At 61.0% G+C, this 26710-nt stretch overlaps 4 protein-coding genes across 8 annotated transcripts; 2 read left to right on the plus strand and 2 right to left on the minus strand.

Annotated features, from left to right (window-relative positions):
• Positions 1–40: 40 nt before the first annotated feature.
• CSTF2 (cleavage stimulation factor subunit 2) lies at positions 41–7059 on the minus strand. 5 transcript variants are annotated; one of them, XM_071757424.1, is made up of 15 exons: positions 6910–7059; positions 6676–6754; positions 5878–6047; positions 5432–5568; positions 5206–5325; positions 4967–5104; positions 4718–4841; positions 4369–4431; positions 2996–3055; positions 2267–2408; positions 1769–1920; positions 1188–1465; positions 605–730; positions 338–463; positions 41–244 (listed from the first exon to the last, which is right to left on the minus strand). In XM_071757424.1, exons 1-14 carry the CDS (start codon positions 6965–6967, stop codon positions 341–343), a joined length of 1770 nt encoding a protein of 589 aa, XP_071613525.1. In that variant the 5' UTR covers positions 6968–7059; the 3' UTR covers positions 41–244; positions 338–340. The 5 variants fall into 5 exon arrangements, with proteins under 5 accessions (XP_071613525.1, XP_071613528.1, XP_071613527.1 ...); XM_071757427.1 differs by lacking the exon at positions 4369–4431; XM_071757426.1 differs by lacking the exon at positions 2996–3055.
• Positions 6993–11384, plus strand: TRMT12 (tRNA methyltransferase 12 homolog). Its single transcript, XM_071757433.1, has 8 exons — positions 6993–7139; positions 8052–8127; positions 8263–8410; positions 8484–8673; positions 8747–8897; positions 8975–9084; positions 9923–10080; positions 10156–11384. The coding sequence occupies exons 1-8, from the start codon at positions 7070–7072 to the stop codon at positions 10579–10581; spliced, it is 1329 nt and encodes a 442-aa protein (XP_071613534.1). The 5' UTR covers positions 6993–7069; the 3' UTR covers positions 10582–11384.
• Positions 11385–12820: 1436 nt separating this feature from the next.
• SYTL4 (synaptotagmin like 4) lies at positions 12821–20536 on the plus strand. The gene is made up of 17 exons (XM_071757634.1): positions 12821–12931; positions 13807–13939; positions 14061–14276; positions 14758–14867; positions 15026–15140; positions 15305–15412; positions 15658–15781; positions 15882–15972; positions 16142–16245; positions 16354–16440; positions 16777–16955; positions 17107–17209; positions 18004–18165; positions 18852–18957; positions 19334–19433; positions 19939–20147; positions 20268–20536. Exons 2-17 carry the CDS (start codon positions 13830–13832, stop codon positions 20408–20410), a joined length of 2067 nt encoding a protein of 688 aa, XP_071613735.1. The 5' UTR covers positions 12821–12931; positions 13807–13829; the 3' UTR covers positions 20411–20536.
• A 401-nt stretch (positions 20537–20937) lies between these two features.
• Positions 20938–26622, minus strand: SRPX2 (sushi repeat containing protein X-linked 2). Its single transcript, XM_071757432.1, has 10 exons — positions 25981–26622; positions 24105–24191; positions 23820–24011; positions 23525–23701; positions 23086–23212; positions 22863–22984; positions 22565–22744; positions 22288–22421; positions 22094–22215; positions 20938–21778 (listed from the first exon to the last, which is right to left on the minus strand). Exons 1-10 carry the CDS (start codon positions 26048–26050, stop codon positions 21598–21600), a joined length of 1392 nt encoding a protein of 463 aa, XP_071613533.1. The 5' UTR covers positions 26051–26622; the 3' UTR covers positions 20938–21597.
• Between the last annotated feature and the right edge of the window lie 88 nt (positions 26623–26710).

Raw genomic sequence — 26710 nt, forward strand, 5'->3', positions numbered from 1 at the left:
GGCCTCCACAAGAGACCAAAAAAGGTAGCGGAGACATGGCTTTACCCAAAGCCTCCTGCTTTATTTCAAGCATCATAAAATATACACACAGAAAAAAAAAAAAAAAAGTGAAGAGGAGAGAAAAACGTAACAGGGAGAGGAAATCTCTCTCCCAAAAACACAGCATCAGCTCAAACCGCATCGGGAAGCGGCTGCCATGGAGCGTCACCTCTGTCCAGGGAGGGACAGCACCTCTGCCACGTGCCTGTGAGAAGGGAGGGAGAAGCATAAGCCCCATCCTGAGCAGCTCCCCCCACTTACTGAAGAGAAGCAGGCCCGGGCTGGGCAAGGATGTCACCTGTCAGGGTGCCCCAGTGGACTTCTGGATCTGTTCCTTCAGAATCAGGATGCTCTGGCGCTGGTCCGGGGGCAGCATGGCGATCTGGTCTGCTGTCAGCTGCAGGACCTGCATTATCAGGGCTGCCTGTGGGGAGAGAGGGGACTCAGAGACATGCCCTGACAGAGCAGCCGTGTGTCACTGGAGCCAGGAAGGGGCTGTGGGTAAGGAAGGCACAGAGGAAGTGCTGCTCCTGGTGTCTCATCCTTTTCCACTTTGTCTTCTCACCTTCTCGTGATCCTGAGGGGTGACTTGGCTCTGTCCAGGGCTAAAGCCTCCAGGCTGACCAGCTCCTTGGACCCCTGCCCCAGGAATGCCTCCTGCCTGCATGCCTGCCCCTGCCATGTTAGGAACCTGTGGGCATGAGAGAGGGGAGGTAAGGACCAAGGGTTCTCTGGACTCAGCTGTACAACTACAGGAATGTAAAGCAGATGATCAGATGGATATTCCCACAGCCAGCCTGAAGATGCCCGAGCATGAAGAGAGCCAGGCCACTGTGTGTTTCCCCCATGTTCTCATCTCCCTTCAGCTCCTGCACACTTTCCTGCACATCAGGAAGAGGCAGTGAGAGGCCCATGCCATGTGCTGTCCCCAGGAGATGGGCAGTGCCTGGTGAGATGAGGTGAATGAGCCAAACCCCTCAGAGAGCCACTGCCCTGAGCCTTGTGCTTCCCAGAAGCACTGCCGAGGGACAACCTCCCCTCTCCAGCTGCTGAAGGAAATGATCACACCCCTACCACCCTACAAGACACCCCCAACACCCTACCAGACACTGTCAGTTCCCAACCAGCCAAGCAGACATTGTTTGTACCTGGCGGGGCCCCTGCGGGCCACTGGCTCCCATGCTAAGTGGCCCAGGACCCTGAATCCCACCAGGCATGGGGCCACGTGGGGCGGGACCAGGCCCTCGAGGCTCCAGGCCCCGGGGCTCCATGACCCTGGCCTCCATGGCCCTGGCTTCCAGCACCCGTGGCTCCAGGACCCGCGCCTCCAGGGCCCGCGCCTCCAGGGCTCGCGCTTCCAAGACCCGGGGCTCCAGCCCTCGTGGCTCCAATCCTCGTGGCTCCAGCCCTCGGGGATCTCTTCCGACTGCAGAGGAAAGACAAGGTAAGCTGCTGAAGGGAGCAGCACTGCAGGGAGGGGGCTTTGGGAGCGAGCCCGCTGCCTCCTTTGCCTGGGGGCTAGCAAATGCCTGGAAGGTGCAGGGCTGGGGGCTGAGGGGACATGCCTGGAGAAAGTCCTTGCCCTGTGGAACTGTCCCTCCTTGCCCTGGGGTCAGTTGTTTCACTGCTGAAACCCCCTTCCTACATCTGACGTCGGGGCAGCGGGCTCCACTCTGACTTCTGGTCTGTGTGCTTTAAGCCACCCATTAATTCATGCCCCCTCTCTCACCTCGAGCATCCATCAAGGGCCCCCGCGGCTCTCCCATCAGTGGTCGGGGTTCTCCCATGGGTCCCCCCCTCATCTCATGGGGGGGGCCACGGCTGTCATGACCAGGCATATGGTGCATAGGGGCTCCCTGGTGGGGCGGCCCAAGGTAACCTCTGACGCAGAGAGACGAGGAGAGCAAAGCAGGAGGAGGAGAAAAAGCGAGAGAGTGTGAATCAGACGCTGGCTTGGCACGGTCTGGGCAGAGCGCTGGGATCGCCCCTAAAGGCAGCTGCAGGGCAGGAGGGTGAGGCTGGCACAGGGATGGGTGCTGTGGGGCCCATGCCACAGGGCTGCTGCCATCACCCCGGGGATGCCCCGTCCCCAGGGAAACGGGCTGGCCCCCACAGTCAGCAGCTCACAGACCCCAACCAGGCAGCAGTGACTCCCGGAAGGCTGGTGCCATCCCTGTCCTCAGTGAGAGGTCACCCTTGGGCACCCTCTCCTTCCCTCTCCCCTCACCTGGGTTCCACTTCTCCAGTGACTGAGAGCAGGGTCCCTCCACGAGGGTCATTCGGGGCATCTCCCAAAAGGCCTCGGGGCGGCGGGCCACTAGCAGGTAGAGGTCCACGCTGCATAGGGGCCCTCGGGTCTGGCATGGGCACTGCCAGGGAGACACACAAGAGCTTGTGAGGATCTGCATGACCAGTGCTGTGCTGAGACTCTCCCCTGAGGCTCTGGGGCTGGGGTGCAGGGCAGCCTCACCCCTCCTCAGCATGCAGGATGGTGGTCTGTGCTGACCACCAAGGGGGCAGCCCCTCACACCCCAAGCACCTTCCCTGGCTGCTGGCTTCACCCCTCTCTTTCCCTCTCTGGATCTACCACAGCACCAGGTGGCCAAACCAAATGTGGGTGCCTCCTAGGGTGGTCACTGCAAGCACTGGCATCAACACCCTGCCCACACAGGGTCAGGAACAAAGCAAGACCTGGAAAGTTCCTGGTATTGAGGTGTCAGATGGGGGCTGGATCCTATGCAAAAGACCTCTTCTTTGTCACCGGTGGCTCTGGGCGTAGCACTAACTTATTCTTTCTTTCCTCTGGAGGAAACCCTGCCTCCTCCTAACCCTGCCAGGCTACACAGAGTGACAGATGAGTTCCCAGAGGACCCTGAGTGCAGCAGGGTGAAAGCTGCTCTCTGCACACTCCACAACGAGCTCCATGGGAGGAGGGAGCTGGCGGGTGCTGGGATACCTTGAACGCGTTCGATAGACGCAGGCCTGGCAGGTCCCACGGGCGAGAGCTGCAGGTTCCCTGGGCAAGCAGCAGGAAAAGAGGGAGAAGAGCAGACACGTAAATAGTGTATGCACACATGCACCCAGCCTCAGGGACGTTGCTGCCTGGATCATCTCTGCTCCCCCAAAGTCCCCTGGAAAACCTAACAGAGAAGGTGCCGCATGCTGCAGATCTGGCTTTGATCAACCAACCCCTTCTGGTAACGCCACCTTTGTCACCAGAGGGGTGACAAACAGCTCGGCGTGTGAACATGCAGGGCAGGAGGATGTCCTGCTGAGAGAATCAGCATTCTGTGGGGTGACACTGTGTGCCAGTCTCTGCTTCTGCTCCTGCCTGCCGCTGCCCGTGGCACTCCCCAGTGCCAGCTTCTCTCTCCTCTTCAAAACCTTCCAGGTGCCAAGAATGACCCGGCTGCCCACCCCAAAAATTAAATGGGAGTCAGCTGCCCCTCAGACCAGAGGATCTCAGAACAGGTCACAGCCACCTTCCTGAAACAAGGCCTGCAGTACCAGGTGGCAGGGGTGTCATCTGCCTGCTCGCTTTGTGCCTGGGGGGTACAAGGAGGGGGGTCGGGGCACGGCTAACCCTGGCACGGCTGATCGGGGCCATGCAAGGTGCGAACCGAAAGGAAGGTGGCTCAGCCGGGCCGTACAGACCGTGCCTGCGGAGGGAAGCCAAGCCATCGCTCGCCGGGAAATCCCCTGCCAAGCCTCGCACTCACTGCCGCAAGCAAAAGCGAAGGGCCAGCTCCCTCTGCTGGGCACAGCGCAGGGGACGCGGGCAGCACAAGCCCCCAGCGTTCAGGCAGCGAAGGAGCAGGACAGGGATGAGAGAAGAGCAAGCTCTGCCTGCCCGGCCGCACAAGCGCAGGCACAGACAGGCTCAGAGAGAGAGAAAGAGAAAACACAGGCACGACCCGCTCGGTGGGGCTCCGCGGGGACCCGCAGCTCTCCTGGCTCAGGGGCAGCTCTCCTGGCTCAGGGGCAGCTCTCCTGGCTCAGGGGCAGCTCTCCTGGCTCAGGGGCAGCTCTCCTGGCTCCAGGGGCAGCTCTCCTGGCTCCAGGGGCAGCTCTCCTGGCTCCAGGGCACCTCTGCACAACACGGTGGGAGCAAACTGTTGGGTGGGCTGGGCCCCGGGGAGCAGGAGAGCTGCTACCACAGCCTTACGCCTAAGCCAAAAAACCTGGGAACAGCTGAGAGCTGCCAGAGCTGCCCCGGATCCAGGGACAAGGCTGCAGGGAGCTGGCAGGGGCTTGGTGCAGCACCCGTGGCCTGGGTCCCTGTTGGAGTGAGGCTCAAGGGACACACAGCATGATCCATGTCTGCTTTACCTTGTCCACGCTCCAAGGGGACGGGCCCTCCGCCCGGCATCCCAACCTGGGGCTGCATCCCACCTGAGAGGGAACAGGCAGAGAGATCAGATCCCTCCCTGGCTGTCCCCTCACCCCTGCAGCCAGACTCCTTCAGCCCCAAACCCCTGCCACCCCTCTGCAGCACCCAGAGATTTGCTGTTGTGATGCTGGTTCCCCGTGGGGATGAGGCGAGGTGACACTGGCACCAGCCACAGCCGTGTCACTGGCACTGGGACAACGTGTGGTGCCAGGGGTCATGGGGAAGGTGTAAGGGGGGCTGTCAGCAGCCCCCATGTGCCCAGGGTTCAGGCAAGCCCCAAGCACTCACCTCCTGGAGCCATGGGGCCAGGTCCAGGGCCCTGCACGGGGGCTGCCATCTGTCCAGGGGCTGGCACCCCCCCCTGCATGGGTGGCTGCATCAGGGGAGGGGCTCCATTCACGTGCATCCCACCCTACAGGGAGAGAAAGCAGAGCTCAGGGCAGCCCCCACACCCTCACACGTGCCCCAGCTGGGGGAGATGGAGCTGGCAGTGCCCATCTCTCCCGTGCACAGAACATCTGCTGTGTAGGGTCTTACTATGGTCTGTGGTTGGGATGAGGGGGTATTCTGTGGGTTCAGCTGGGCGTTGGGCCCTGGCCCAGGCCCTGGTCCTGGCACTGGCTGCTGGTTTCCTGGGATCAGAGGAGGGACACTGGTCTGACGATGCAGGATTTTCTAGGGACAGAAGGAGAAAAGAGTCCTTTATCAGCTCCCCCTCCAGAACAGGATATTCCCTGATATTCTACTGAGCTGGACGAGGCCAGGAAGGGACAAACCAAGGCAATCTCTGGGTCGACGATCCTCATGACCACCTGGGCCTGCAGCAGGGCATAAGCCAGCTGGGGGTTCTGCAGCAGCATGTTCCTGGCTTCCTGGGGGCTGTTCTGGACACACAACTGAGAAGACAGACAGAGGTCAGAGGTCAGAGCTCTAGCAAAGGGCTGTGAGGGCACGGGCAGTGGTGGAAGCTGTGCAGGGAGCAGAGCCCCCTCCTTCACTCACCTTCATCTGCTTCATCAGCTCAAACATCTGCTCGGGGGGCAGGCTGGCTACTGCCCTGCTGATGGACTCGGGGGCATCTTCAGGATTGACAGGGTCCCCATAGGGTGACTCTATGATGGGTGCCCCTGTGCCCAAGCCTGCAACAGAGTTTGTGACCTCGTACAGCAAAGCAAACTGTGTTTAATGAGGTGACCAGAAGAGAAGCACCACACCCCAGCACCCAGGGAAAAGGGTGGGAGCAAAACCAGGGAGAACACCCGGGGTGAGAAAACACAGGGCCGAGCCCGTGCATCCTTCTGCAAGATTACAAACACAACACTGCTTGGAGCAGGTGAGCCCTGTGAGGTTCTCCTCAGCTTTGCAGAAGAAGCCACATCTTGTGAGGCTGAGGAGCTCTGTCCCAGCACGACACCAGTGCCTTCTCCACCCCAAAGCTCCAGACTCACTCTTCAGCTCCTCCTTGTTCTTCTCGCTGGCCGCGTTGTCGACTCGCAGGGCCCTCCCACTGAACTCTCTCCCATTCAGGTTCCTCATGGCACTCAGGGCTGTCTCCTGGTCTTGGTACTCGCAGAAGCCATAGCCCTTTGGTTTTCCTGTCTCCCTGTCATACACCAGCCTGCACCAGGAGGAGAGAAAGCACCACTGCTGAGGGCAGGGAGGGCACCGAGCGCTCTGTGGGGGCCACAGCTCCCCAGGGCTCAGGGGGGGACTTTGGGGTACACCCAGCAGGAGTGCTGAGGAGCAGGGGCAGGCAGAGGCACATCAAGGTTTGCAACAGTTGGCCCCAAGCCAGAGCCAAAAGGCCTTCTGGATCCAGGTGTTTTTAGAGCTCCCGTGTCCAGAAAGACCCCAGCACAAACGCTGTGCTTACCAGGACCCCACAAAGGCAGCTCTGGGGGGCACAGGACTAGAGTGGCTGCTCCTAAAGCACCCAGACCTCTAATTGAGAGCTGTCACACAAAAAAAAACAGCCCTGCAGAACCCCTGGACAGGACAGAGCCTGATCAGGACCTGGGGACTCTGCCCAGGGAGCTGTGCTCGCACCCATCTCGTCCATTACACTCCACATCTCCAGTGCCTGCACCCTGAGCACAGCTCCCACCACCCCAGAACCCCCTCCGCCAGGAGCCACATTACCCCGCGCTGCTTTGCTCCTGCCCGGGAGCTCCGCACGGCCCGGCCCGCAAAACCTCCCGGGGTTCGGCCCAGACCCCCCCGCGCTGCCCCGGGGGAACCATTCTCACCTAAAGCTGACCACGGGCCCGACCTCCGAGAAAATGTCCTTCAGCTGCTCCTCTGTGGCTTCGTACGGGATGTTCCCCACTGCGGGACAGAGGCGGCGGCCGCCGGTCAGCGCGGAGCCCCGGGGCTGCGGACCCACGGCCCCCAACGGCGGGGAGGGGGAATGCTCGACCCGCAGACCCACCCACCCGCCCGCCCCCCTATCCACCCCCCTGCCCCAACCCCGCCGTAATCACCAAAGACGGAGCGCAGGGACCGGTCCACGGCGGGGTCCCGCACCGACAGCCCCGCCATCCCGCCGGCCGGGCCTCGCCGCCGCTTCCGGACCCCACCGCCTCTTCCGGTCCGTCGCCGCACGCTGTCCCCCCACGCTTTCCGCTTCCGCCCGGAACAAAGATGCCGGACGAGGAAAACGCTCCGGCGGGAAACACGGGGCCGCGCCGCCGCCGCCTGCGCGCCGCGTTGGGTAGGAGCGGGGTGGGGGTGCTGGGTCCTTGGGGAGCCCTTCCCGGGAGAGCCGCCTGGGGGGAAGCCCCGAGGCCTCAGCCGCCTGGGGGGAAGCCCCCGGTGCCTCCTTCCATGGGCACCCCATCCCCTCAGGCCCCCTGCCCCGAACCTGCCAACCCTGATCCGCCGGGAACTGCGCTCCCGGGGCACCCCCCCCCCTCCTCCTGATCCCATCACGGGTCACTCCGTCCCCTGGGGCTCCCCCATCCCTGGGTCACTCCGTCCCCTGGGACCCCCCCCCACCCCAGTCCCTAGAAGCCCCACTCCTCGGCACCCTCACACCCCGGGCACCCCATCCCTTGAGGAACCCCATCGCCAGGCACCCCATGCCTTGGAGCTCCCCGTGCCTTGGAGCTCCCCATGCCTTGGAGCTCCCCGTGCCTTGGAGCTCCCCATTTCCCGCCCCAGTGTACCCCTTCCCTGGGACATCCCCACACCCAGATCCCCTGTCCCACCCTCCACCGCATCCCCTCACCCCCCTGGGATACCCCATGGCAGCTCCAGAGCATCCAGACCCCTGCCCTGGGGTGCCCCCCTCATGGCGATGCCAGGAACCCCCCTGTCCCTTGCCATCCTGACACTGCCCACATCCCTGCCAGTCGGTGATGTCCCTCCATATCACAGCATCTTTAGGTTGAAAGAGATCTCCAAGATCATCCAGTCCAACATTTGACCAACACCATAATCCCTGTCCTTAAGAACCAGGTCCAAACACCTTTCAAATTTCCCCAGAGGTGGTGACTCCACCACTGCCCCGGGCAGCATATTCCAATGCCTGACAACCCTCTCAGTGAAAAAATTATTTCCTAACATCTACCCTAGACCTCCCCTGGCGCAGCTTCCATACATTTCCTCTTCTCCTAAACCTCAGGTCTTGGCAGGATGAAGGTCAGGGACCACTCCATCCCTGCTCTGGCCACGGAGCCACAGTTTGCCCAGCGCCTCAGGTGAGCCTGGGAGGGGGGGTGGGAGCCCTGCGGCTGCTCTGCTGGGTGCAGGCAGGGCAGAGGGGGATTTTCCCTGCAGGGGGGGGGTCTGTGGGGTTGGAGGGGGGTCTATCTGACTGTGCCTTGTCCCTGCAGGGAGCGTTTGGAAGAGGAGCAGCTCCTGGACGGGCGCTATCGGCTGCAGGAGATGCCCGGCGGCCGTGTGGCCCTGCCCGTGCTGGAGGAGAAGCTTGAGCAGCTGCAGCTGCCCATGGAGGTGCCCTGTGGGCTGGTTCAGATCGAGGTTGGGGCAAGACCACCGTCCCTCAGCCCTGCTCTATGGGGTGGTGGCCCCACGTGCCACATCCCTCCCGCAGGACCCTGTCCCCTCCAGGGCATCTCGGCGGCGGGCGCCGGCCCAGAAGCTGCGGGATGAGCTGCGGGGGCTGCTGGGGGAGAGCTGGACAGAGGAGCTGGAGTGTGATGTGCCCCGAGGCTGGCAGAGACACGGGGACCTGGTGCTGCTGAGTGAGGACAGCTTCAGGGCTGCACCGTGGGAGAAGTTGGGTAAGGGAGAGCAGGGTCTGGAGGTGCAGCTCCAATCCTGCCTGCAGAGCTTTTTCCGAAACTCCCGTTTCAGGTCCGGTGCTCTGGGAGACCATTGCCTCAGCTTTGGGTGCCCAGCGCCTGGCCAGGAGAGGACGGGTGTTGCCAGATGGGATGAGGTCCCCCAGTGTCACCCTGCTGCTGGGACAGGATGGCTGGGTGGAGCATGTGGACAATGGGATCAGGTAGGCAGGAGATGTAGGGCGGGATGTGAGTGGTGCAGGGAAGGGGCTGTGCTTACCTGGCTGGTGTCATCTCCCAGGTACACATTCGATGTGACCAAGTGCATGTTCTCACCTGGCAACATCACAGAAAAGCTGCGAGTGGCCTCACTGCCCTGCTCTGGGGAGGTCCTGGTGGATCTCTATGCAGGTAACAGGGATGGTGGAGGGGTTTGGCAGGGCAGGCTTGAGGAGGCAGGCAGGCAGAGGGCAGTGATGCAGGTAGTAATGGCATCCAAGTAGATATGAAATGCTATTTCCATCTTAGGCTGGAAAAATACCCAGGCTTAGAGCTCCTGCCCCATCTGTGAACCCTCCAGGTAACCTGGCACTGCTGTCCCTCCTGTGTCCTTTTTGCCTTTGGACACTCAGGATGGCCTCATTCCCAGGCTCTGCAGAGCAGTGCTCTCTCTGTACCTCATGCTGATCAGGGGAATAATTTGGGTCTGAGGAAGAGGTTTGCCCTTGATACGGTTCCCAAAGAGTTCCCATAGCTGTCCTGAGATTGTCCTGGGGTGCTTTCATGACAAGCTGGTGCCCTCCTGTGCTGTGAGATGGCTGGGGAGATCACAGCAGGCATTTGTGTGTCTGGAGAAGTTCTTAGGGAAGTTGATGCTTCCAGTTAGTGCCCCACAGAAACGATGTGGCTCTCAAAACTGCTCTGGATTAATTAATTAAAATAAATGGTAGACTGGGGAGCCCTGCACAGAGTGGAAGCAGAGCTGGGCAGGTCTCAAGCTAATGGCCAGACTGAAGCTGAAATAATCTCCTCTGTGAACATATTTCAAGACAGATTTTGCTTTTGCAGAGGAGGGAGGGATGAATTTTCAATTTTCCCAGCATCTGGGTTTGTTCCAACCCCCGAGCCAAGCAGATTCAGAACACTGGGGTGGCAGTTGACATCGTGCCTTGCCCCTGGGGAGGAGCACAGCCCCCAGTGATGGTGCTGGGACCCTGCCCTTCACTGCTGCCATCTCTCCTGCCCCCAGGCATTGGATATTTCACGTTGCCTTTCCTGGTTCACGGGGCAGCTGCTTTTGCCCACGCCTGTGAGTGGAACAGCCACGCCGTGGAGGCTCTGCAGAGGAACCTGGTGCTGAATGGTGTGCAGGATCGCTGCCACATCCACCACGGGGACAGCCATCAGGTGAGCTGTGCTGCCAGCCATGGAGCCCCCAGCCCCACAGGATGTTCCCCCCCCTCATGTCCCCTCTCCTTCCAGCTGGAGCTGCGAGATGTAGCAGACAGGGTGAACCTGGGGCTGCTTCCCAGCTCAGAGGAGGGCTGGCCCGTGGCCTGCCGTGTCCTGAAGAAGAGTACAGGTGGCGTTCTCCACATCCACCACAACGTGGAGAGTCTCTCTGTGCAGTCCTCAGCTGAGCAGGGGTCTCCAGAGGGAGCTGGCTCTGATGGAGAGGTGCAGCACCCAACGGAGAATGGTGGGAAGGAGATGCTGAGAGCCAGGATCAGACCCGAGTGGCAGAGGTGGGCTGAAGCCACAGCAACACGGATCCAGGGGCTGCTGGCAGAGCTGCACGGGCAGCCCTGGCACACCAGCATCCTGCACATCGAGGTGGTGAAGTCCTATGCACCCCATGTGCATCACCTCGTGTTGGACCTCGAGTGCCGGCCAGCACTGCCTTCCTAGCTGTCTGCGGCTCTCAGCTCTCATGCCTAGGTGGCCATGGGCTCCCAGCTGGCTTTGGAGCACTGGTGGCCAAGAAATGCTACTGATTCCTGCTGGAAGCCTGCTTTATGTCCTCTTGTTTCCAGGTGGCAGCACTGCCCAGGGGTGCCTCCCCATGCCCAGGGCATCCAGGGATGCTCTCCCACAGGATGTCCCTCCAGGAGCTGCTCAGGATGGAGCTGGAACTGGAGCTCTCAGAGTTCTGGCTTGGTTCTGCCTGTTGCTGCTCAGATCTTGGAAACACACCAGCACTCTCTGTCCCATAAAAGAGAGAGAGCCAGGAGCAGATAACCCTCATCCCTGCTGGGCTCAGTGACTCCAAGGCAGGCTTTGTGCTCCCATGCACCAGGGTGCTTTTTTATTGTACTGGAAACAGGCGTGTCCATGTAGTGAAATGAGGCAATCAGGTGTTGCTAATTACGAGGTGGGAGGCGTGAGCTTGGGTTAAGCCCACCTGTGCCCAATTAGGGTTTGGCTCAGCTGTGCATGAGCAGGATTGGGGAGCCAATAAAAGGGGAGCTTCTGAATGCTCAGCTCGCTCTTGAGCAGCCAGAGGAGGAGGTGGTGGTGGTGAACTGTGTCTGGAGCAGAAGCACCAAACAAGGCTACCCAAGTCTAAAGGCAGCCAGATTGGAGCACTGTTTGTGCCCCTTGGAAGAACACCTGTTTGACTTCGAAGCACTGTGCCCCAAGAAAGGTTTGTCTGCTACATGTTCCTCTCGGTTTCTTCTCACCTTTTTACAGAAATAAGTGTTTCCTACTTCTCTGGTTGGTGTCCATTTAAACCACAAACACTGGGGCAAGTGTGGGGGTCCTGCTTGGGCATGCTGGGTCCCCAGGCTGTGGATGGAGGGGCTTGGGGAGCAAAGTCTCTTCCTGTGTTCCCTGCTCTCCATCCCAAGGGCCCTCCTGCCTGAACATTGTGTGTGTTGCAGAAAGAACTTTGCCCAGGGAGGCAGCTTCCACCACCCCGTGGTGTCCCCTTCTCCCACAGGGCTGGGAACTTCTGTCTCTCCTTGTCCCAATGAGCCCTGGGGTGCAACCAGAAGTATGGGCAGAGGCACATCCTTGTTTTTGTTTCAGGGCTTCTCCCAGCTCTGCCCTCCTGTGTGGGGAGAAGGCACCTCCCCACACATGTGAGCCCCACGTCTCATCCTGCCACATCTGCTCACATTTATTTCTCCCTTTTCTTGTGCTCCTGTGGGCAGAGCTTGGGAAGCCCTAATGGGGCCATATCTCTGCCCACCAAGGGCAGAGGCTGGAGCCTTGTGGTGAGGCCATCCCCTGTCTTGGGCAGGGCTGGAGGACACCCTGGCCGTGTTGCTCTGGTCTTGGCCTGCCACCCACCACCCTGCTGGGCACCCCAGGGACCCCAGGTGGACACCAAAGCAGTGCAGGTGGCTGTTGAGTTTTGCTGGCTGTGTGTGTGTGTGCTCTTGGGGAGGAGCTGCCTTCCCAGAGAAGGTTGCTGTTGAACAGCCATGGAATCAGGGCAGGGCACCCAGCCCCAGGCATCGAGCTGGGCTCTGCCCTGCCCTGCAGGGAGAGAGCAGCCCGTGGGACCAGGACCGCAGCTCCAGAGGTGGGGAACCATCCCTGGGCAGAGGCAGGAGCTCCAGGCACAGATGCTCCCGGGAGATGGGGCTGTTGTCCTGTGCAGCCTGGGTGCTGACCCCAGCTGGAGCAGTGTCCGGTTTTGGACTTCTTAACAGAGGAAGGACAGGGAGATGTTGGGGTGAGTCCAGAGGAAGCCACAGAGATGATCTGAGGGCTGGAGCACCTCTGATATGAAGACAGGCTGAGGGAGTTGGGGTTATTCAGCCTGGAGAAGGCTGCAGGGAGACCTTAGAGCACTTTCCACTACCTGAAGAGGCTACAGGAAAGCTGGTGGACTTTTTACAAGGGCATGGAGTGATGGGACAAGGGGGAACGGTTTCAAGCTGGAAGAGGGTAGATTTAGGTTAGACATTAGGAAGAAATTCCGTACTGTGAGAGTGGTGAGACGCTGGCACAGGTTGCCCAGAGAAGCCATGGTTGCCCCCATCACTAAAAGTGTTCAAGGACAGCTTGGGTGGGGCTTGGAGCAGCCTGCTCCGGCGGTGTCCCTGTCCATGCGGAGGGTGAAACGAGATGATCTTGCAGGTTCCTTCAAACTCAAACCAGTCTGTGACGCCGGAGAGGGCGGGCACCGCCTCCCGCTCGGGCCGCCCCGTCGGTGCCGCAGGTGCTCCGGGTACGGCCCCTTTAAGGAGGCGGCACCGCCCCCCCCCACCCCCGCTGCTGCCGGGAGGCGCCGGCGGAGCCGCGGCAGGTACCGGGTGGCCCCGGGAGGGGCGGAGGAGCCGGGGAGGGTGGGGGTCCCGCTGCGGGAGGGAGAGCGTGGGGGGAGGAGGCTGCCGGCGCGTCCCTGCCCCAGTGGCTACGGACCCCACCCCCTCGGCAGCCCTGAATCCCCCCGTCAGAGGAGCCCGGGGCCGCACCCCCGGTCATACCGGGACGCGTTGCGGCTGCGGGGACAGGACGGTTCCTCCGGGCGCGCTCGGCAGCTGCCGCTTCCAGACGCTGTCCGTGCCCCGGCTGGACGGTGCCGGTGCCGCCGCCCCGGGAGGGGAGCGAGGGGGTTGCAGCCACCCGAACGGGCGCTCCGGGAGCGGGGCTTTTCCCGGGCACTCCGGAACCGGAGTTACCACGGGTCCCGGGGTCCGGCTGTCGGCTCCCGCCCCGCCTCGGGCCGGATCCTGCTCTGTCTCCGGCTCCCGCCGGGGCTCTGACCGCGGCTCCGCTCCGGGCTGCTGAGCCGGGGGAGCAGCAGGTCCCCGAGCCCGGAGTGCGTCTGCGGGTGCAGCAGCCCCGGGCAGCTCCTTCCTCACCGGGGGCGCTGGGCGTCAGCCCCGGTCCCACGGAGCCGGCTGAGGTCACCGGGGCTGGCAGGCGGCCGAGAGCCCAGCCTGCAGCCGCGCCGTGCCCCGAGCAGGGCCGCGGGAAGGGCGGGGTGCGGGCCCCCGGGGCGGCGGCACCGGCCCGACGGCGTCTCGGGCAACGGGGATCCGGGCGGGGGGAGGAAGCCGGTCCTGCCGCGAGGTGCAGGCAGGGGGTCCCGGGCAGCGCCGGGCTAGTGCGGGGGGCGAGTCCGGGACGGGACTGACTCGCTCCTAGCACGGATCCGTGCGGCTGCCCGCTGGCCAGGGCGAGCGGTGACGGGTGGAGCGATGTCGGAGGCCGTGGACCTGTCCTTCCTGTCGGAGGCGGAGAGGGAGCTGATCCTGCAGGTCCTGCAGCGCGACGAGGAGCTCCGCAAAGCAGAAGAGAGGAGGATCAGGTTAGGACTTGGCCGGGCTGGATGCTGGTGTTGCCGCTTTGCTCTAGAAGGGGTCGGAAGTGGTGTGGGTGCAGGAGGTGGGGTCCTGGGTTGGTTCTGACTGCTGTTGGGCCCCGAGCAGGCGGCTGAAGAACGAGCTGCTGGAGATCCGTCGCAAGGGAGCCAAGCGGGGCAGCCAGCGGTACAGCGAGCGGACCTGTGCCCGCTGTCAGCAGAGCCTGGGCCGCGTCAGTCCCAAGGGCAACACCTGCAGGGGCTGCAACCACTTGGTGTGCCGGGACTGCCGCTGCTACAGCTCTAGCAGCTCCTGGCGCTGCAAAGTCTGCACCAAGGAGGCGTGAGTACCCAGGGGCAAGTGGCAGGGACCTTCAACGTGTTCCTCCTATCCCCTTCCTCCTTCCAGTCACCCCAGCTTGAAGCCCCACGGCCAAGCTCTCCTAGCCCAGATGGATTTCTCCAGCACAGGGCGGCTGTCTCTGCTGTCAGCTCCCAGGATGGGCACCCGTGGGTTGGGTGATGGAGAACTGGGTCGTACCCCACTCTTGGGTCTCATTCATGCCTCTCCTGCTCCTTTTCCTCCCTTACCTGATTTCAGCATCCCCCCCATGGCCCTCATGCAGCCTCAAGCATCTCATGTTTCCTCCTTCTCAGCCTCTCCTGTCCTGCAAATCCCTTTTTGCTCCCGTGTTGGTTGGGGATGTGGCTGCATCATCTCTGATGAATACACCGTGGTGTATCTGTGCTCGCCGTGGCACTGGGGCACAGGGAGCAGCCCCCCACTGCCCCTGACTCCCCTCCATTGCCCCCCTGCCCTGCAGTGAGCTGAAGAAGACGACGGGTGACTGGTTCTATGACCAGAGGGTGAACCGCTTCGCCAACCGGCTGGGCAGTGACATGGTGCGGCTGTCCCTGCGGCACAGGACAGCAGGTAGGGCTGCCACACCAATGCCTTCTCCCACAGCCTGGCCCTCCGGGATGTCCTGGCTTCCCCTGGTGTGCTCCTGCCTCACGTGGAGCTGGCTGGGAGCAGCTCCTGCTGCAGGCAGTGGGTGTGGAGCCATGGTCCTCCTGATGCTTCTCTCCTAGCCAGCAAAAGAGAGACTGTGGGACAAACCCTTCTCCAGAAAGCCCAGCTCTGCGAGCCCAAAAGGTCCCCTGCAGGCCAGCAGCAGAGCCCCCCGGCACCCCGGGAGGAGGCCAGGTGAGGATCCCTGCCATCTTCCCCAGGCTGGGCACCAGCCCTCATTTTCTGCAGGGATGGGAGGGGTGCTGCCACCCTGTTTGGATCGCTGGTGATGCAGAGTATCACTCTCAGAGCAGCCTCCTTGCCAAACAGGGTATACCTGTGGTTTTGTTTGTATGCAGTTTGTTCCCAGATGCTTCAGACCCTCGGGATGGCAAAAGTGACACTGAGTCCATGGAAAACATGAGCCTGGATGGCTGCAGATCTAGTCCTGGTGGTGTGATGGGCAGGTGAGGGGCTTCCTGGCTGGAGCCTTGGGCAGGTCATGCATGGCCAGGCAGAGGGAGAGTTTTGCAGTGTTTTCTCTGTTCAACTTCTTGGCTCAGTGAGGCTGAGCTGGGTCCTCTGGCTGGACTGAGACCTGGCCCTGGGTAGGCTGAGGTGCTCCTCACTCACAAGGTGCTTGTGAGGAGACAAGCTCTTCCCAGACAGCTGTGTTCTTGGCCTGGGACAGACCTTTCTGTGTCCTCTGCAGGAGTAACTCCCTGGAGAGAGCTGCCCCTCTCAAAGATGCAAAGCAGATTGCTGTGACAGTGGGACCCGCTGCCTCCAGCCTCACCCTCCCCCTCCACTCCAAAAATACCTTCTCTGATGGACAGGTGTGTGCCACTGCTCCATTGGTTCAGCCCTGTCCTGAGGTGCAGAGCTGAGAGACCTGTGGGGTGTCTGCCCTGTCCTGAAGGGACCCTTCTTCCCCAGGATGCCACCACAGGGGCCCATGGCATCGCCTTGGTCAGTGAGCATGAAACAATATTCAAGAAGAATCCTCGGCGGGTGGCAAGGCCTGCAGGTGGGAGCTGTGTGGGGTGCAGGGGGAGTTTGGGTGCCAAGAGGGCTGGTGGTTTGTGGCCTCTTCTCCCTGGGGTTTGGTGGGGAAAGGAGAAGCTGGGGCAGCCCCTTGCAGTGAGGCAGCAGACAGGCTCTGCTCATCCTACACCATGCTCCCATCTCTCGTGCAGACTACACCAAGTCAGTGATTGACCTGCGCCCAGAGGACTTTGTAGGGGAAGGTGGCTCCTTGGGGGACAGGAGCAAGTCAGTCCCTGGCCTCAACATGGAGCTGGTGAGACCCACGGCTGTCATTGGAGCCAGCTGCCAGGTGGAGGAGTGGTTGCCTGGCCAGCTGTGTCCTGCTGCTCCCCGCACAGGTGACTTGTCTCTCTCCTGGCAGGAGGAGGAGGAGGAGGACATTGATAACTTGGTGGAGATCCATCGGCAGAGGGTGGCCCGGGGCAGCATGCGCAGTGGCACCTCCTCGGTGAGTCCCTGTGGCCGTGCTCTGCAGGAAGAAATGATGGAGAAAGGCAGTGCTGAGAGATGGGGTGGGTGGGAGGCAGGGTGGGACAGCACCTTGGCTCTGAGGGCAAGAACTGGGAGCCTGGGGGCTTCCTCCCTTTGGTGGGAATTGATAAACTGAGACCCAGCTCTCTTCAGGGAACCTGTGTGTGGGTGGGAGGCACCGTGTGTCCATCCCCAGCCATGGAGGGGAGTGAGAGCAGGGCTGTGTGGAGGAGGTTGGGGGGGCAGCCTTGCTGGAGGTGAGGAGGAACCCACCACTGATGCTGCCCTGGCTCAACCTTGCTGTGTCTTCCAGAGCACTCTGGGGAGCATGGTCAGCATTTACAGCGAGGCCGGTGACTTTGGCAACGTTGTGGTCACTGGGGGGATCTCCTTCTCCTTGAGCTACGAGCAGAAGACCCAGACCTTGTTCATACACGTGAAGGAATGTCGCCAGCTGGCCTATGGGGACGAGGGCAAGAAGCGCTCCAACCCGTGAGAGCTGGGGGTGATGGTGGCTGCTCGCACCACTACTGGGTTGTGGGGGGCCCAAAAGTGTTCTCTGGGCAAGGCAGGAGGTCTGGGGTTATTCTTGGGGTTAGTTGTGGGGAGAGCATGGTGAAATGCTGCCTGTTCCTCCCTTCAGGTACGTGAAGACCTACCTCCTGCCCGACAAGTCCCGGCAAGGCAAGCGCAAGACAAGCATCAAACGGAACACCATCAACCCCCTCTACAACGAGCTGCTGAAGGTGAGTGGGGATGGGCTGGGGCTCCAAATCCTGAGGTGGGGGCTCTGCAGAGGACCCATGTCCAGACACCACACCCTGAAAGCTGGAAAAAAAACCCCACCCCCAGACTGGGTCACTGCTCTGGTGGTGGCTGTGGTGTCAAGCACCGGGTGCCGTGGTGGGGTGGAGGCACAGCTGCAGATGTGAATGTGTCCTGGCTCCTGTGGCACTCCCCAGAGCCAGGGGCCTTCTACTTAACCCTGGACACTGCTTTCCTGGGATGAAGGCTTCCAGGCGATTGCTGGCAGGTTACTGTGGTGGGAGGTCAGAGGCAGAGATAAGGGAGTTCTGGGCCCTGGTGCAGAAGCACTTGGCACAGCCCAGTGGCTAACACAGGGTGGTGGGAAGGGCTGGCTCCATCCCTGAGCCCAGCAGCACATCACTGAGGCCAAGCACTCTGGGCAAGAGGAAGTGGAAATTGGGGTTAGGTTTCTAGCTCCCACAGCTCCAGGTCTGATGAGGTCTCCCACTGACCACCTGAGGCTTGGTGGGCTGGCAGAGCTTTGCTTTCATGAGGTGGCCAGATGCTTTGAGTCCTGGTCCTGGCTCTGCACAAGCTCTGAGTACCACTTGACTGGAGAAATGGGCTTCTGGGCTATAAGTCACAGTAGGCTTGGAGAGGAAGACAAACAGTCTCCTGTGTGTGTCCGTTTTTCCTCTAACCTGTCTCCTCTCCTGCTGGAGAGCTGGGGCTGATGGTGTACCCCAAGCCTGGCAGTGCCTGCTCACTGGTGGTTTTCCTGTCTCTTTCCTAGTACGAGATCAGCAAACCCCTCCTGCTTGCAAGGACGCTGCAGTTCTCGGTCTGGCACTACGATCGCTTTGGCCGAAACACATTCCTGGGGGAGGTGGAGGTCCCACTGGATACCAGGAACTTCGAGAGCCACCTGGAGGAGTTCCTGCCACTGCATGGCAAGGTGCTGGCCCGGTCACTCCATCCCTGTTGCCCACAGCAGTCTCCATTGACTGTTCCTGTCCCAAGGGGTGACCCTCTCTGGGAAAGGGGTGCAGAGATCTCTGCTGAGATCTGCTAGATGGCTTTCCCCAGAGCAAATCTTGGAGAAACTGAGACCCCAGAGCAGATGGGGCCAAATGATATTTCCCTTCTGCTTAACTGATTGCCCCAAGAGCTTGCACGCTCTTCCCATCTCCCTGTCCTATTCAGGAGGAATTGGAGCCAACTTTAGGGAAACAAATGGGGAGGTATTGTCTGGACCATCCTTCTGCTGGCTGCAGAGGGCCTTTGTGCAGCTTGATGGCAACAGCAGATGCTGCTCCTGGATGTGAGAGTCTGGTTCTCTTGACTAGCTTGAACTGTGAGCTCCAGCTTTTGGCATTGCTGGGGCTCCAGCAGCTTAGGGAAACCCCTAAATAGGATTTCCTATGGAAGGTGGTGGAGTCTAAGTAGGAAACCAGAGGGATCCCAAAGGAACTGGTCTGAATTGGACCTGGTAATGCTGGGGAGGCTCTACAGGCAATTGTGTTGGCTTAACCACCTCTAGGAGAGGCCAAGCCCTTTGGGAGGTGCTGCCTGCAGACCAGGCCATCATGGTGTCTGCTTTGGCCTTTCTGGCAGTGTTTGATGATTTTTGCCTCTTTGCAGATTGGGGCTGATGCTGCTGGTCTCCTCCAGTACAAGGGGGAGCTGGTTGTCTCCATGAAGTACATCCCATCTTCCAAGCATCCTGGGGCTGGGAATGGCAGGAAGGGTGAGTGTTGGAGCTGCAGGTTCTCTCTGTAGCCTGGGATGGGTCTGGGTTTATTTCTGGGGTGGTGCCACTACAGCCTTCTCTGTAAAGCCTGCAACCTGGTGGGTTGGGGCAGACCTGGCTGGCCCTCAGCCTGGCTGAGTTATCCCAGTGCTTTCCTGGGGATGGACCAGGCTGGATCACCAGGGCCCTATGTGGAGCAATTGTCTACCACAGCCTCAGCAGATGAGGCCAGGATGGGAGAAGGCAGGAGGAGATACTAGTTGGGCATCTGTACTTGTCTCTCCAATGCAGGCTCTTCAGCAGGGCTTTTGTAGAAGCCAATGGTGCTGGAAATTAAGGTTGATGAATTTTTGCTATATTGGGTTTTTCCCAGGCAAAGCAGGGGAAGGCGGTGAGCTCCAGGTCTGGATCAAAGAAGCCAAGAACCTCACAGCTGCCAAACCTGGAGGGACATCAGACAGCTTTGTCAAAGGGTGAGTGTGGGTCCTGGGTGGGGGGGAAATGAATGTATTGTCCTTCCTGGCAGCATCCTAGAGCTGCCTGGGGGAGAGAGATGGTCTCTGTAGCTGCCCCACGCTGCCTGCATTGGTACCCTGGAAGTCACCATCTGCCCACCTTTGCCTGGAGACAAGATATTCCTGGTAGCAAACACTTTTAGGGTTTTGCTAGCAGAGAGGTCACAGTGGGAGGCTTTGTACAGGGCATGGCTCCAGCTGCCATCAAATTGTCTTCCCAGAGATCACCAAGCCACTGGGCAGCATGGCTGGGGATGAGCAGGCTCTGTTCCTTGCTTTCTCCCCTCCTGTGACCACGTGGAGTCTACTGAGCAGCTTTTCAGGAGTTGGGGACAGAGCCCCAGCCCCTTGCAGACCATCGTGGCTCTTCTTGGGCTTTGATAGGGAAGGTGGGCTGCAGACCAAGTCCTGGGGTACTGAGGTGCCTCAGGACCAGAAGGCAGCTGCCTACTGCTCCCCCCAGCTACCTCCTGCCACACAAAAACAAAGCCTCCAAGAGGAAGACACCAGTGGTGAAGAAGACCCTGAACCCTCATTACAACCACACCTTTGTGTACAATGGCATCAACCCTGAGGACCTGCAGCACATCTGCTTGGAGCTGACAGTCTGGGACCGGGAGCCACTGTCCAGCAATGACTTCCTCGGGGGTGTCCGACTAGGGGTGGGCAATGGTGAGGAGTCTTGGGGTCCCCTCAAACCCTGGGGACAGGCAACCTTTCTTGGTGCTGCCTCACTGTGGGCAGGAGGCTGCTCTGGCAGTAACTCCTGCCCACATCTACCCTTTCTCCCAGGCATGAGCAAGGGGGAGGCTGTGGACTGGATGGACTCCATGGGCGAGGAGCTGAACCTGTGGCAGAAGATGTGCCAGTACCCAGGCTCATGGGCAGAGGGGACGCTCCAGCTCCGCTCCACCATGGCCAAGTTGAGGCCATAGGCTGTGGCACCAGCAGTGGGACTTGGCCAAGGGCTGACACCACTGCTAGGAGCCACACTCACTGCATGGCTGGCAAACGGGGTTGTTCTCTTTGCTTATACTTTAATAAACATGATCTTCTCTAAACAGGCTTGGGCAGAAAGTCTTCTTGGCCTAGCTCTGTTTAAAGGATTTTCCTTTTGTCTTGGGCTTCGCAACAAATTTCAGGCTGAACTGGAGTCACTGTGGACCCTCCCTTCCTCATCCCCTCCAGGCGAAATGCTTAGAAATGTGGTTGGTTTTTTTTTCTTCTTTCCATTCTTCTTCCTCCCACCCCCTGTGTGTCACAGCTTGTTCCCTCCTCGTCTTTCCCACTCTCCTGCAGGATGCTGCCAGCTCCAGGCATGGGGCAGCAGGGCACAGCCCATCCCTGGCTATGGGGCTGGGATAGAGCAAGGTTGGGACAAAGTGGTGGGGGAAGCTGGGGGTGGTGTCCCCAGGAAGGATGCGTTTCCTGGGCCTCTCTGCAACACACCTTCTGCCAGCACTGACTTTTATACAAATATCTTTAATTTGAGCTAATATTCTACTGCCAAAACAGATCCGAGGAAGGGTTGCCCCATAGCTGGTGGAAGGGGAGGTGAAGGGTAAGGGGGGGAGAGTGAGCTCTCAAGGTGGGCTGTTCACTGGCTGTTTGCTTTTAATAAAAGGCTTTCTGGCAGCTGGGGCAGGGCCCTGGTACCTCAGCAGAACCCTGGCATCAGTGCCAGAGTAGGAGGGAGTGGGTTCAGGTTGTGCAGGGTGTGAGGATGGCTGCAGGGAGAGTGAAGCTGCTACATTAGAGGCTGTCGCCCTGCCTGCCACGTCCACTCTGCTCTCATCTGTCTCCCCAGGGTCTGAATCCCTGTCTTTTCCCCTGCCCTGGGGTCTGGCAGTGACACTCCTGTGGCTCCTGCTGTGATCCTGGCTGGGCTGAGCCATCCCACCCCACAGCTGGAGACTGCTCCTGGCTGCTGGGTAGCGGGGACACTGCTGCACATGGCCCCTGTCCCCACTGTGCCAGAGGGGCTGGAGTGGGGCTCCCCTTCCCCTGGATGTCCTCAGCTCCCTGGTCCTCCTCTAGAGTGGGCGACTAGAAAAGCAGAAAGGAAGGTGTCCATTGGGAGGTTGGTGGTGGCAGAGAGGGGAGGGGTCTCCTCGGCACTGCCTCACTCGCAGGGGTCCCCGCTCTGCTCCCGCTGTGCTGCCTCCCTCTCTCCCAGCAGGTGGGTGTCGATGAAGATGAAGAGTTCGTCGGGGTTGACAGGGGAGATGTAGCGCTCCCTGTCGGTGCCCGCCTTGTCCAGCAGCACCGCGTTGAAGTGGGCACGAGTGAGGCGCAGGAACCGCCTGAGGGGGCAGGGGGAAGCTGCTGGGGGGGGGGGCTCAGGTTGGGGCTGAGCCTGCCCCTCCCATGCTCTCCTCCCGGGTTCTCTTGAGGTAGTGGCTCCCATCTCTTCCTCAGGAGAGGTCTGGGGGTGTCTCCACAAGCCCCTCTGATGCAGTGGGACTTGGCCAAGGGCTGACACCACTGCTAAGGTGCCACACTCACTGCATGGCTGGCAGTGACATTCTGGTGTCCATGAACCCATCTGCAACCTCATGCTTTGCCATCCCCAGAAGTGTTCCCATCCCCAGCACCTGGACCCCCTGTCTCCCCCCTACCTGAGTTCCTCGATGATGCTAAGGGACAGCTGGTGCTCCCTGATGCGTCCCACCTCGTGTGGTGGCTGCCCCACCAGCTCGATGATGGTGACATGACGCAGATCCAGCCCGCAGGCAGTTTGCTGGGGGGGAGAGGGGTGGTGAGAGGGTGCTGGGGCTACAGGAAGGAGGGGTGGGTGGGAGAATCTCCTGACCTGCAGCATGGACATCTGCATCTTGTAGTAGCGGTTAGAGGGGTCAGGGGCCGAGATGACAAGGAGGCGGCGTTTCTCGTGGAACTGATCCAACAGGCTGGCAGCTGAGTTCACAGCTGTGTTGATCTGCATGGCTGGGGCAGGAGGCAAGAGCATGGAGGAACGATGTTTTGACCCCCCACCTCTTCCCCACCCCTCCTCCCTGCTGGGCAGCATCTCCCCAAGCAGTAGGCATCACTGCTGGCAGGGCCTTGGCCCCTTGCCTCCCACCACTCACGTGCACAGAGGGGCTGGGAGCCCGTCCACTGCTGGGTGGACTGGCAGACCCTCAGGGAGGTGCCCTGGAGCTCGTAGCCCCCCTCACACAGGTACTCGCAGGTGGCACCGTAGTTGTTGCCATCGGAGGTGCAGGAGAGGTGGCCATTCTGCGGGGGCTTCAGGACAGGGCAGCGCCTGACTGCAAAGGGGGAGGGCTGGGTGAGGGCTGGGGCTGATGGGACCCAGCCCCAGCTGTGGGGTGCAGGTCCAGGAGCAGGGGGAAGGGCAGCCGGCAGCCCCTGAGGAGCTCAATTCACCTTGGACACGGATGCTGAACTTGCAGCTGGCTCTGTTGTAGGCCTGGTCGTGGGCAGTGTAGCGGATCACATGCTCCCCCTCAGGGAATTCGGAGCCGGGCTCCGGGCCCCGCAGCAACACCCTGCACCCAGCAGATGGGTTTCTGCATCAGGGTCCCAGGAGGAGACACCTAGTGCTATCCCCAGCCCTTGCCAGTGATGCCCACAGCACTTCTGTCCCCACCTTTTGATGATGCCATCAGCAGAGTCCCTCACACGAGGTGGGTCCCAGTAAATGGTGGCAGTCAGCTTGCCTGGCTCAGCTATCCGCTCCCGGGAGTCCGGGCAGCGGATCTTGGGAGGCTCCATATCTGCTCGTAAGGAAGAGAGGGAATTGGGGAAGCTGCTGGAGCTGGGCCCTGGCACTCAGCTCCCCCCACCCCAGGGATGCTGAACACAGCCTGGGCACCCTGGAGCCAACAATGCCAGCACCCCTGACCAATGTGCCCCGCACCAACCCCTGCTTTGGGGCTCCCAGCACCTCTGGGAGCAGCAGAAGTGGGGTCCCAGGGCTGGGAGGTGTCACCACCTGGCAATGCAGGGTCAGGCATGGGGGCAATACTTGCCAGCGCCCCAAGGATGGAGGGTGGCCTGCCCTTCTGCAGCATGGGGGGAGAATTTACCTACACAGATTGGGTCGCTGCCGCTCCAGCGCCCATTTTCCATGCAGATCCGTCTCCGGTCACCCTCCAGCTGGTATCCAGGCAGGCAGGTGTAGTCACAGCGGGAATCCATCTGCATGCCATCCGAGCAGACATAGTAGCCCTGAAGCACTGCCGGCAGCACGTGGCACCGGATTTCTGGGATGGAGAGAGCAGGGAGGGGAGGGAAGCAGCCACCAGCAGGCAAAGCACCCAGGACTGGATGCCGCGGGTGCCTGCAGGGATGCTGGTGAGCTGATGGCTGGGGCACACTCACGTCGACAGTATGCCATTCCAGACCAGTGGCGACTGGGCAGGCACTGGATAGTGCTGGGCCCCACCAGTCGGTACCCACGGGCACAACTCAGCTCGCAGCGTGTCCCCAGGCTGCTGCGGTAGGAGCTTCCCCGAGATGAGTAGCAGGTGGCCTCTCCACGGTGGATGTTGAGTGTGGCACACCACTGGGGCACTGGGGGAGAGAAGGGAGGTCAGGGGGGTGCCCAGCTCTTCTATGCCTCAGTTTCCCCTTAGGGATCCAAGGGATGGGCTGGAGTGCTGGTACCTCGGCGGTAGTCCAAGGCAGGCTCTGGGGGTGGCTCTTCCACATACACTTCATTGGTGTGTCTCTCAGCAGCATAGTAGCCAGACCCTGGGAAGAAGGGGAGAGGTAAGGGGGCTGCATGATGGTTCACAGCCACATCAGCACGCAGGTGACGATGCCTCCTGGGACAGCTGCAACCCTCCATCCCAGAAACACCCTACAGGTCCCCAGTGAGTTCTCCCAGCCCCAGCAGCCTGTATCCTGCCATCCTGAGGGCTGCTGTCAAGGGTTAAGCGGGGCAGACGGGGAGCTCAGTCCCCAGCCACACGGTGTGTGCTGGCACCAGCCCGCAGACTAAACAGCGTCAGGAGCAGCCGCGGTTATGGCAGGAAGCGGGTGCTGGCACAGGGCGGGCTGGCACTGACCCCCGGCTTCGTGCTGCTGGGAAGTTCTTCCACCCGCTCCCACGGCACCATCCCTGCATCCTGAAGTAAGGAAGAAAACTACCTTCGCCTGCCTGTCCTGGTGGAGCCCCTGGCCAGGGCAAGGGAGGAGAGGCACGCAGGTTGGCCGGGGGAGCTTAGGGGAGAGGCAGCCCCTCGCTTGTGCACCAGGGAAGGATGAAGCTGCTGGGGGGATGGTGCTGGCCAGAGCTGCTGGCCCCAAGCCATCCCTGATGTGCACGGGTGTCCCTGGCCCAATGGCCATCCTTGCGGGCCGCTCTCTGGCCCACACCGCGCCCCTACGGGCAAGGGACGAGCAGGCTGGGAGGGAGCCATGGAGGGGGAGAGGGCTGGCGTCCTTCCCCGCGGCCCCTCGGCGCCTCGGCCGGCCACGGCATTCCCCAGCACTGAGCTCACGTTTCCGCCGTGTTTCCGCCGGCCCCCGCCATCGCTGCCCCCTCCTCGCCGCCAGCCCACCCTGCTCCGGCATGGCGGGGATGCTCTGCCTGGGATGGGACCCCGAGCCAAGCGGTAGCCCTGCCACAGCTGTGCCCTTGCCCTCCCCTCCCCCCTGCTTCACGTTTTGGGAAGGCGATATCCCCCGATGGACGTTCCAAGCAGCAGCCCCGCCGTCACGAGGAGGAAACTCCATTACAAATTTTTCCGACATGAACTTTACTACAGATGACTCCCCACCGCTTCCCACAAGCTCCGTTAAGTCACCCACTCCTTTCCACAAAGCCGTTTATCCCAGCGCCCTTCCCATGCTGCGTGGGGAGCGGAGGGGTCCGGGGTGGCTGTCGGTGGGACTGTCCCAGCAAGCAGAGCTGCTTCCCGGGGGGCTGTTGAGCCCCCTGCTGGGGCCCCAGGGAGGGGGTGTGTTCTGTCCCTGCAGGCAGATGTGCCATTTAATTGCAATGTTCCCTTTTCGTGCGGGCGCTGCCTTTTCCTTCTCACCTGGGGCCAGATTGCAGCCCTGGAGGCACCGGGCAGGAGCATCCTGCAGTACTGCGAGAGATGGGGACGGGAACAGGGAAGGGAGAAACCCCCCGCCAAACAAAGCAAGAGCTTTTGATTCTTGACCCGTCGGCCTGTCTGTGGGGGAGCGGCTTGGATCTGAGCGCTTTGTCCGAGCAAACATCTGCCGGCCGATGGCCCCCATGGGGGCGAGGAGTCAGCGGGAAAGCTGCACTCCCGCAGGCAGGGGCGTGATGGAGAGGCTGGTTTTCTGCTCCTCTCTGGAAGCCTCCCAGCACCCACTCCTCCCCTCCCGTACCCCACAGCGCACCCCCTCAGGCACCCAAAACCCCCCATGCGTGCCCCACCAGGCACCCAGTATCACTGCATTAGGGCACCCCCCTCCCTCTCCCTTCCCCCGTAGACCCCCCGAAGGGGGCTGCAGACTGCCGTCCCTAGGGCCCCCCCCCTCTGTGCACACGCATTCCAGCACTCACCTTCGTGCCACGTGGATGACACCAACCTGGTGAGGACAACCAGCAGGACCGGAGCTACATCCTGCGCCATGCCGGGGGGTCAGGGGCCAGGGTCTATCCAGCCTCCCTGCCGTGCCAGGTCCGGGGGCAGCTGCGAGCCCCGGCGAGGATGAAGAGGGACTGGAAACAGGGCGACAGCCTCCTCCGTCGCCTTGTCACTGCACAGATTCCTGACCCTGGTGCCTGTGCTGAGCAAACCTACTCTTCCCTTCTGCTGCCTGTCCCAAACATTCAAAAGCCGTGAGTCAGGCCCAAAATGATGAGACTGTCAAAAATAATAAATCCCAGGATCACCCGTTTTCCTATGCACCTCCTGCTTCTCTGAGGCTTTAAAAGGTCGTCAGATTTTTTTCCCTGTGAGCAGAAGAGCCAGGAGCTGCTTTGACTCAGGAGACAGTGTAGTGGAGCCTGTGCCAGCCCTGCCGGGTTCCGGGAATGGGGGTCCAGAGGAGGGCGAAACTGCAGGATCCAGGACCCTTTTCCCACCTACCCCCTACCAGGGGGGAGGAAAAAACCTTGCTGCATACAGCGGGTTTCAAGACAGGTCTGGAGGCAAGCGCTTCCAGCCAGGGTCTGTTTTCCAGCTGGGGTCTGTTTTCCAGCTGAAGTTCAGCCCCCGTGAGCCGTGAGGCAGAGGCGTTCGTTAGGACCCACCGCCCCGCATCCCATGGGCATGGAAGAGGAAGGCAAG

Source organism: Heliangelus exortis, chromosome 14, assembly GCF_036169615.1.
Source record: "Heliangelus exortis chromosome 14, bHelExo1.hap1, whole genome shotgun sequence".
NCBI lineage: Eukaryota > Metazoa > Chordata > Aves > Apodiformes > Trochilidae > Heliangelus > Heliangelus exortis.